Below are 11,308 nucleotides of genomic sequence, written 5' to 3'. Positions count from 1 at the left end.
AATTAACTTAAATGATTTTAGGGAAGGCACATCCAACTTGTAAGAGTGAAAAATTTAAGGGGGTCTGAATACTTTCCGTACCCACTGTATATCCCGAATAGATGTGCCTTTAGACCAGGCCCATGAAGAGGCAATAGCCCTCATCGTATGGGCTCTGATGTTGAGAGGGCATCCCTGTCCCTGGGCAAACGGCTCTCTGAGCCTCGGCAGACAATGTGGGTAAAGAAATGACCTGCGCTTTAAAGGGGGTAGAAAGAGATTTAGACACATAGCCTGGTCTCGGCAGGAGAATAACACTGCAGTCCGCAGGCCCAAAGTGAATAAAGTCATCGTCCACCGCGAGCGCGTGCAAATCTCCTATGCGCTTAGCCGAGGCAAGGGCAAGAAGCAGAGCAGTTTTGAGGGCGAGCTCCCTCATAGCAATGGATGCCAAGGGCTCAAACGGGAGTAGAGAGAGAGCTTTCAGAACCAGCGCTAGGTCCCACAGCGGCACTGACGGTGGACATGGGGGATGTAATATCCTCGCCCCCTGAGATATCTGAACTCCAGCATGAGCCTCCCGATCGTTTGCCCGTCAACCGGGGAACAAAACGAAGCAATAGCGGCCACATAAACCTTTAGCGTTGACTGTAGACTCCTGTTATCTAGCCTGTGCTGCAGAAAACGTAGAACATCCGACAGGGGACGGACAGGGCGCCTAGCCCCTCTAGGACCCCTGAAGTAGCCACACATGAAGGCTCACAGCTCCGGGCTGGGGTGCTATATCGAGCCATTCGCTTGAGACAGCAGGTCCCGCCTGAGGGGGATTCGCCCAGGGCATCTCCCTGAGGTCGGAAACCAAGGTTGATTTGGCCAGTTCAGGGCAATGAGGATCACCAACGCTCTTTCTTCCCTGATTTAGCATAATACCAGAGGCAAAATCTTCACCGGAGGGAACGCATCAAGTCTGGCTCTTGGCCAGCGCGACGTCAGAGCGTCTCCCATCAGCGGGGAGTGAGAGAGCCAAAAGAACAGCAGGCAGTGTGTGTTCTCGCTCGTCGCAAACAGATCCACTTCCAGCCTCCCGAAGTGGTCCCAAATCATCCAATCCGAACTGGGATGCAGCTAGGGCTGGGTATCAAGTTCGATACTTTTTAGGCACCGACCGAATTACCTCGATACCATCGAGTATCGAAAAATGTCTTGTCGTTCGGTACCAAATTTCGATACCTAAGGGGTTAATATCGTCAATGCCAGTGAGCCAGTAAGCCTGCAGCATGCTTTATGCGCCTAAATCAGTGAGTGATTGGCTCTAGCGAGGCATTAGGGAAAACGCATGTTGCATGACCATTCATTCACACTGTAGCATCATGCTACATAAGACAATTTATAAAATGTATACAATGCTTTTACTCAAAACTCACTTTAAACCACCATTGAGTGTTTGTAATAACTTCCGATTGTGATCTAATGAGGGTTTTGGTCATATAATGTTGCAGAAATATGTTATTTGTAGCCTTTTATATCAAGCTAATCGCTACACCTGCTTAGCATTTCTCATGTATTCAACACCCTGCATTGTTATAAAAATAGGCAGAATCTCATGAAAACATACAACTCAAGAACAGCGGTTACACTTTATTTTAAGGTATCCTTGTTACAATGAAATTATACATATAAGTACTGAGTGATATTAATTAACTACATGTACTTACTATATGGTTAGGATTATGGATTGGCTTAGGGTTACTTGCATGTAATTATGCATAATTAATTGTTATTATAATAGTAAGTACAAGTAACGTGTAACATGGACACCTTAAAATAAAGTGTTGCCAGAACAGCATTTATTTGAAACATCATTTGTAACATTTTAAATGTCCTTACAGTAATTTTGATCAATTTAATGCATCCTCGATGATAAAAAAAAAAAAAAAAAAAGTTACAGACCCCAAACCCTTTTTAACATAGGTTATATCATTGTCTGATAGTCTCTTAATAATCTGTAAGCAATGAATAGTTGTCTCAAACTACATTTTGCTACCAAAACTTAGAAATCACACGCTTGATAAAGTTACACCAAAACAAAGGATTTCTCGGAAAGACATGGGAAAAATTCCAGATGCAGGTTGTTTGTTTACATAATTGAATTCTGGGGAAAAAGACATACACAAAAACACATGGAGCTGCTTGAATGGAAAAAATGACAAACCTCAGCAACCTCCAGGCCAAATGTAATGCAATTAAACTTTAAAGGAGCATATTTGCTGTGGAGCGCAGTATGGAAATTCTGTGTAACAATCCCATTAATTGGCCCTGCTTAACTCGCAGCCAGTGCTTAATAGGTAGCATGTGTACAATTAATAACACAGTCACTGTCTATTATAGAGTGTCCTACTGTATGCTATTTTATGCTCATAATAACCAGTTTCTCATAAGATGCATGGCTCTTTCTCTGTGCACAGATCGTAAGTGTAACCCGAGTCTGTTGAGTCTGGTCAGCGGCGGGCCGACAGCAGTCACTCCCACCAGCGCCCCCGGCATCCAGACGCAGTGGTGGGATGCCCAGAGCATTGTGGGGCTGGTCATCTTCCTCCTGTGCACACTGTATGCCAGGTGAGCTGGTTACCATCGTCCAGCAACAGGCAAAGAAATGTGTAATAACAAGCTGTGCTGAGCAGTATAACTTAAAATATTTCAGCTTTTTTTCTTTTAATTGTATTCAAAAAATGTTTATTGATGTATTTGTTTTGAAATGGCTTAAATTAGAATTAGAAATAAACTAACTCCAAATAATCAAGGCATGAAAATGTAATATCTTCATACTCTTTATTAGTCTATTGACATGGATTGTAGGGAACATGCATTTGTTTCCTTCATGATATTTGTTTATTTTACATTACTGCTAAAAGTTTGGGGTCCGTAGGATTTTTTAACGCTTTTAAAAGTCATCAAGGCTACATTTATTTAATCAAAACTAGTGATATGTGACCCTGGACCACAAAACCAGTCATAAGGGTCATTTTTTTCGAAATTGAGATTTATACATAAAAATAAGCTTTCCACTGATGTGTATATGGTTTGTTAGGATAGGACAATATTGGGGTCCGTAGGATTTTTTACTTTATGAATTTCTTATCAAGGCTACATTTATTTAATCAAAACTAGTGATATGTGACCCTGGACCACAAAACCAGTCATAAGGGTCATTTTTTTCGAAATTGAGATTTATACATAAAAATAAGCTTTCCACTGATGTGTATATGGTTTGTTAGGATAGGACAATATTTGGCCGAGATACAACTATTTGAAAATCTGGAATCTGAGGGTGCAAAAAATCTAAATATTGAGAAAATCATCTTTAAAGTTGTCCAAATGAAGTTCTTAGCAATGCATATTACTAATCAAAAATTAAGTTTTGATATATTTACGGTAGGACATTTACAAAATATCTTCATGGAACATGATCTTTACTTAATATCCTAATGATTTTTGGCATAAAAGAAAAATCAATAATTTTGACCCATACAATGTATTTTTGGCTATTGCTACAAATATACCCCAGCGACTTAAGACTGCTTTTGTGATCCAGGGTCACAAATTGTAAATATAATTACAATTTAAAATAACTGTTTTCTGTTTTAATATAATGTCAAATGTAGTTTATTTCTGAATTGTAAGCATCATTACTCCAGTCTTCAGTGTCATTCAGAAATCATTCTAATATGTTGTTCTCAATTTTACTGTATTTACTGTATTTTCGATCAAATAAATGCAACCTGTGTGAGACTTCTTTCAAAAACATTAAAAAAAAAATCATTCTAAACTTTTGAACGGTACTGTAAATGAATTAGGGACAAAGCTGATCAGTTCTGAATAGTCGACTACTTCATAAAACACATCCAGACACATTTCACATGAAAACAGAGACACAACACCCCCTAGTGGTTAGTCCCACTGAAGAACATGCAAGACCCTAACAGCCCCAAACGTCTTCCATGTTGTGAACAGACTACAATCATGCTCTGAGATCTTTAAAGCAGAATAACCATTCGTGGAGTCAAGTTAAATCAGGGGTTTTCAACTCAAGAAACCTTGTTTTCACTGGAATGTCTAGAATAGCAATCAATTAGAGAGTCACTGCTGATGCTGTAAACAATATGAAATATGCCAGATACTTAAACTGCAGTCAAAAGTTTGGAATAATTATTATTACTTTTTTTTTTTTATATTCCAAGTCTCTTATTAAGGATGCATATATTGGATCACAAATATAGTAAATTGTAATATGTGAAGTCATTGAAAAGAACAATTTTATATAATACATTTATTTTATTCCTGTGATCAAAGCTGAATTTTCAGCATCATTACTGCAGTCTTCAGTGTCACATGATCTGCTCAAGAAACGTTTCTTATTATCATCAGTGTTGAAAAAAGTCTATTTATTTTAAATTCAGAAAGGATGCATTCACTGTCATCAATTTAATGCATCCTTGCTGAATGAAAGTATTAATTTCTTGAAAAAATGCATCAAACTTTTTAATAGGAGTGTATTATGGTTCCACAGAAAAAATATTAAGCAGCAAAAACTGTGTTCAACACTGATAATCATAGAAAACATTCCTTTAAAATTTTTATAATATTTCACAATATTACTGTTTATTACTGTATTCTTGAGTAAAATAAATGCCGCCTGATTTATACACCATCTGAAAGCTGAATATATAATCTTTCCATTGATGTATGGTTTGTTAGGATAGGACAATATTTGGCCGAGATACAATTATTTGAATATCTGGAATCTGAGGGTGCAAAAAAATCTAAATATTGAGAAAATCGCCTTTAAAGTTGTCCATATGAAGTTCTTAGCAATGCATATTACTAATCAAAAATTAAGTTTTGATATATTTACGGTAGGACATTTACAAAATATCTTCATGGAACATGATCTTTACTTAATATCCTAATGATTTTTGGCATAAAAGAAAAATCAATAATTTTGACCCATACAATGTATTTTTGGCTATTGCTACAAATATACCCCAGCGACTTAAGACTGCTTTTGTGATCCAGGGTCACAAATTGTAAATATAATTACAATTTAAAATAACTGTTTTCTGTTTTAATATAATGTCAAATGTAGTTTATTTCTGAATTTTAAGCATCATTACTCCAGTCTTCAGTGTCACATGATCCTTCAGAAATCTTTATAATATGCTGATTTGCTGCTCAAGAAATATTTGTGGAAATCTTTTCATGTTTTTTTTTAAACGATGAATAGAAAGTTCAAATAGAAATATTAATCTTTTATAACATTATACATGTCTGAATGATCAATTCAACGCATCCTTGCTGAAGAAAAGTATTAATTTCTTTCAAACAAAAATCTTGGACCCCAAACTTTGCAATGGTGGTGTATATCAGCAACAAATTCATAAGCAATGCATTGCAAATGTTCAATATATCGGCTAGCCATAAAATTCATATTTAAATTAAAGTTAGATTTATTTTGTATAATTTTTCATTCATTTTTTGTTGCTATATGTCTGTCTAAGTCACCTTTTACATGTTTGCGTCTAGCATTCGCTCCTCAAACAACAGTCAGGTGAATAAGCTGATGCAGACAGAGGAAGTTCAGGGGCTGGCGGCCGCCGATGCCAGCGAGGGCGTCTCTGAGGACGGCGTGAGGCGCGCCCTGGATAACGAAGAGGACGGCGTCACATACAGCTACTCCTTCTTCCATTTCTCCCTCTTCCTGGCCTCCCTCTACATCATGATGACCCTGACCAACTGGTACCAGTGAGTGTCTCACAGAGTATCCTGATACAACGGCCACTTTTCCAGCAGCTGTTCCACTCTATACTGGGGCTGTCAAAATGGCTGAAAAACTAAATTCAAATTTTTTACTTAACCCCTTAACTGTCACCCCCCATTTTTTTAAATTGACAAGTGCACTATCCAAACTTAAATTGTTGTCATTTATGAACACTTTGGAATACAGACCTAAGGTTGGTCTCTTTTTAAAGAAGAACGTTTTTGTAAAAAATTCAAGTATCAAAAAGTTATAGAAAATGCGCTATACTAATTTTATTTTATATATAGTAAATGTTTTACATAACAGGTTTTACTCTAAAATTGGTATAAAATTAAAGCCTTGTGTCTAAATAAGTTATGTTCTAAATTTGAAGTTGATATGAAAACAATTGAGGTTCCTGTGAGATTTTATTTAGGGTGTTATACCACAAACAGCCACCGGGTGCCATCAAATCTCCATTGAATTTTTTTAATGCATTTTTCTGTCACAAATGTCTAGATTTCTCTGTAAATATGGAATCCCGAGACTCAGACCTTTCCAATGATATGTATTTTGTCAAGATTATACAAAGTTTTGATTGTAAAATACCGTAATACATTTTGTAATATGACACTTGACACCGCCCACTAAGGGGGAGGAGACCGCCAAAATATTTTAAAGTACCATTTCCATGGTAACGCAATGTCCGATTTCAAAATGGTTTTCACAGGATGAATCTTGGGCTTCTAAGCTTTCAAATGATATATAATTTATGATGATTACTAAAAGATTTGATAGAGAAAAAGGACAACAAAAAAAAGAGTGGGACGGTGACAGTTAAGGGGTTAAATATTATCAATATTCGAATTATAATCGAATTTAAAAGGCATAATTTCAGTTAGGGTGAAAAAAGCTTTTGGCTTCTCTCCTGAGGCACAAGAGGGTGCATCAAGCAAAAATATTATGCACATTTCTTCAAAGCATAATAAAATAACACGACTATCTTTGAAAAAAAGTGCATAATGTTTAAAATAGTTTATAAACCATATATAATTAATAAAGTTGCTTAAACAATTAGAAACAAAACGGCATTATGCATGTATGTATAGTTTAATACAAAAGACCGAAAACCAATCACAAAGAGTACTTTCTTCATTTAAAAACTTGAGATGCAGTGGGATGGGGAAAACCGCTATAAAGTCTTGAGACATGTTATTTAAAAGTTGAACTTACATTAATTTTACATGGCTTTCTAAACATGCGGCTCTCTTGTGCGAGACGCGAGTGCAACGCTGATAGATGTCCCTCTAGAAAATGTGATAAATATGCGATATCTGTGTGAACGGCTTGGTTTCGGTTTTGACGTAAACAACATCATCCCCGCATTGATTGTTCCCTTTTTCTGCAATATTTTGAATGAACAACGTAGCAGCGCCGCATCTAGTGGCTTCAACTGGATAGACTAAGAAAAACATTACAATGCAATGACACTTTCGCATTTCGTGCACCACTGATAGGCTGCCTGACGTTTTATATGCAACGTTTTTGTATTCGAATGTGGATTTTTATTATAAATTCGACGAATATTTGAAATTTGAATTTTTTTCGACAGCTGTACTCTATACACTGCTGGGGAGTTTTTGAGAGTTCTGTATATATGTTCATTTGGAACAATTGAGGATTGAATGATAAATATTTCTTCTCTTTTGTACTCTTTTTCTCTTTCCGTCTCAGACCCGAAACGGACTACGCAGCCATGAAAACCAGCATGCCGTCTGTGTGGGTGAAGATCTGCTCGAGTTGGCTGGGACTGGTGCTGTACCTCTGGACCCTGGTGGCTCCACTAATCCTGACCGACAGAGACTTTGACTAAACACGCAGAAGATTCAAAAAGTGGCCTTATACTGAAGCAATACACCTTATGCCAAACCATATGCAGAGTTCACTTATTTAGTACATTACAGAAGTTATTGTTAATCTTTAAGATGCGCTGAGCTCTTGAGCTATGCACACTTGTTAACCTTCATGACGCTTTTCATACACTTCTGTTGTTACAAAATCATAAACTGTTAACAAATATCCTCAAATCTACCCTCAGAAAGCCTGTCTTAGGTGATTATTCATATAGGTAATGTTGCATAAATGGGACGCTTGATCTTGAATTCTTTGAATTTTTATGTATACTTCAATTCACATATGTACACTGTTTTAACATCCATTTCTGGAGAAGTCTTTTATATTTGTCTTGGGTCCAGTTTTGTTACAAATTGCACTACATTTGATCGAATCAAAGTTGAGTGTTCAGTGGATTGCCAGATTGCCTCATACGTATCAAGATGCTTATTTTGAGAAAGATGCGTTTATGTAGAGCTGTATCCGTTTAGTTTTGAAGCATTATTTTATGAGCTTTAAGATGACACTCCTCCCGACCAAAAGTGTTTAGCTCTGTTCTTTTGTATTTGTACTTTTATTCAATCTTGTAAAACTGATTATTAAAAATTGTACACAAGAGGTTATGTGTCTTTAATCTATACAGGAAGGTGTTTCCTCTATAGCTGGAAGTGTTGTTCTTTGCTTAAAGATTGTGTTAATGGATCTTAAGGCAAGAGTCACTTGCTATTGCTCATACACTATGGGTACAGAACTAACCCATATAATTGAATCTGGAGAAAGGCAACTCAAAGAGATATCTACACTGTTTATGCTACAGATATACATGATACTTCAAATCATGAAGAGAGCTGTGCAAGTAATTTTCTAACAGACTTGCAATTTTCATTTAGCAAATGATTTAAAAAAAAAAAAAAAACAGACTTAAACTAAAGGAGGGATCCAGATATCTAGAGACCAGAATATCATGTAGACTTGAATGTGGGCTCTTGTATGAAATTGTGTATTTTTAGTATATTGCCATAGGCTACATCTATCCTTTTGACATTCTCTCTGCTTTTCTACTTAAAAATCATACTTGCATAAATGTTCTGTGAATTTAAATGTTAATTTTGAATTTCGCTACCATAAAACAATGAAAAAACAGTTACACATTATTTTATGGTGCCCTCGATATAGTGTAATTTTACAATTCAGTACTATTGAGTACTATATAGTGTAATTATACAATTGAGTAATATGAATAACTTGTATTTACTATAGGGTTAGGATTAGGTTTTGCGTTGCATATTTTTCCATAATTTTACTGTTATTTAGTAAGTATATGTACAGGTAAAAAGCACATTGTAAAATAAAGTGTTACTTCAAAGGTGTTTTCAAATAGTTTTACCCAGCCCTGCTTGTTAGAACCAAGTTGAGTTGTCATTTCTATATTTGATTTTTCTCCACAAAATAACAAGTGCACAAGTAAATTATGCAATATAATCACCACAATTATCAGAACAATTACAAAAGTAAAATAAATAAATAAATAATTAAAAAAAATTATATAAAAAATTAATTATAAAATAAAAGCATAAAATATATAAATGAAAAAAAATAAAGAGGGTCTTTATGTATGTATGTTTTTATTTTTTATTTTATTTTTTTACTAGATTACAGTAGCTAATTGCTTTATAACTACCCAACACTACACAATTGCTAGAAAGCTATGGATTTATATTGTCTATTTATATTGTAATTATTTAAAACAACCCTCAACCTAGAGTGACAACGGGAGACCGTGAGCTTCTGGATCCCAAACAGGAATACTTGGCAGGCCAAAATTCCTTATTCAGTTAACTGTTCATTCTGCAGTCATTGTTATGCATGTTTGTGTGTGTTATGTGACTTGTGATAATTACTTGTGTTTTTATTATTATTACTATTTTAGAAATTATATATATATTCGATAAAAGACAGACAGAAAAAATCAACATGCATGTGTTGAAACCTTGCAAAGTTATGTGACAGTGTGCTCCTGAAGGGCACAGCTTGACTGTGTGACGTGGCTGAGGTGCTACAACAAGGAATCCTTTCCCCGTTACGCATCACTTTGCGGTGACCTCACTAATTGTGCTCTCGCTCACTTTCCACCCGCTGCTGTCCCACTGCGGGTATCTCCCTGTCTGTCTCGCCGTTACTCCTGATTGTTTTATGTCAGCGCACACACACACACACACACACACACACACTCACACACACACACACACACACACACACCAGGGAGCAGTAGGCAAATCTAATTCTGTTATATAACCAGTAACTGCACCACAACATTGTCTAAAGTGGGACTGTCTGTCTGCTTGAGTACGACGGCTGCTATAGCGTCTGCACGGGAAACTGACGGCCCAAAACAGGCTTTTGACAATATCAAAGTCCCTCTAATGGGACTGACTCAAATAGAGGATGATGCACTGTTTAGGGACCCTGATGCAGTCTTTGGATCTGCGTGTTCACCGTCAGGGTAATTAAGGGTATTTTTTTTTTTTTCAAAACACATTATTGATGTTATTGAGAAAGATTCATTCAGGAACTTTCTCCAATCAATGAACTCGTCATTACCTCAAACTCAAAATTCACCATTCACCATTCACCACACTATTGAGTACGACGGCTGCTATAGCGTCGGCACGGGAAACTGACGGCCCAAAACAGGCTTTTGACAATATCAAAGTCCCTCTAATGGGACTGACTCAAATAGAGGATGATGCACTGTTTAGGGACCCTGATGCAGTCTTTGGATCTGCGTGTTCACCGTCAGGGTAATTAAGGGTTCAGCTGCCTGCCTCTGAGACAACAGTGTGGTGTGTGGGGAGGCTGCCATGGATATGTAGCGGGAAAACAGCAACCGTTTACACCTGCTCCATAACAACAGTAATTGCTCCTAATGGTGCTCATTGTGTTGTCCATTGGAGCTCATTTTAGGAGCTTGGTTATTACACCAGAGGAGAGGCAAAAAAAGCATTCATCGTATTTAGTAAATGCATGTTTTTGAACTTATTGTGAATGATACATCCACGTATATGTATATTTAAAAGCTATTTGACCTCTTCATTTTTAATTAAAATGTCATAACTCAATCTTCCAGTGAATCAACATGTAATGGTTAAAACTAAGTTCCCACTCAACTTTTTTATTAATTTTCAACAATCTGTTACACTTGTTTGTACATCACAATACAGAATAAAAGTTCTGTCACTTCCTTTTCATTGTGTCTTTATTGAACAGACACGGTGACTGTGTGCATGTTTAGTCTATATTTTTGGACAGTAATGTTGATCCAGGATCAACAAAAGTTAAGGACATGTCTTACTTGGCAAAATCACGGCGACCATGTTATCATATCGATCGGAACACAGTTCATGCACGTAGCTCACTTCTAATGAGCTGGTTATCTGAATCGCGAGGACTGGATTAACCGCTGGGCTACATCATGTGTCATCACCGGTGAGAAAACTTTAAAAGTACTACAATACCAGGAAGGAAGATCGGGTTGTTGATGTTTGTCTGCCATTCTCGCTCTGTCTGCACAGCGTGCGTGAACGAGCTGATGATGTATCCTGTCTGCGCGAACTGGGTGCGCAGAGGTATGCAAATACTTAT

At 36.7% G+C, this 11,308-nt stretch overlaps 1 protein-coding gene across 1 annotated transcript in view; it reads left to right on the top strand.

Moving 5' to 3' along the window:
• The window catches only part of LOC107732928 (serine incorporator 2-like), a 17,212-nt gene extending 8,928 nt beyond the window's left edge, over nt 1-8,284 (top strand). Inside the window, exons 8-10 of the mRNA XM_016544367.1 lie at nt 2,445-2,595; nt 5,560-5,778; nt 7,508-8,284. Coding sequence (XP_016399853.1) covers nt 2,445-2,595; nt 5,560-5,778; nt 7,508-7,646 — 509 coding nt within the window. The 3' untranslated portion in view covers nt 7,647-8,284. The remainder of the gene's footprint in view (nt 1-2,444; nt 2,596-5,559; nt 5,779-7,507) is intronic.
• The last annotated feature ends 3,024 nt before the right edge of the window (nt 8,285-11,308 follow it).

Source organism: Sinocyclocheilus rhinocerous, unplaced genomic scaffold, assembly GCF_001515625.1.
Source record: "Sinocyclocheilus rhinocerous isolate Xijiao unplaced genomic scaffold, SAMN03320098_v1.1 scaffold1300, whole genome shotgun sequence".
Classification (NCBI taxonomy): Eukaryota; Metazoa; Chordata; class Actinopteri; order Cypriniformes; family Cyprinidae; genus Sinocyclocheilus; species Sinocyclocheilus rhinocerous.
This window is presented reverse-complemented; position numbering and strand designations above follow the sequence as displayed.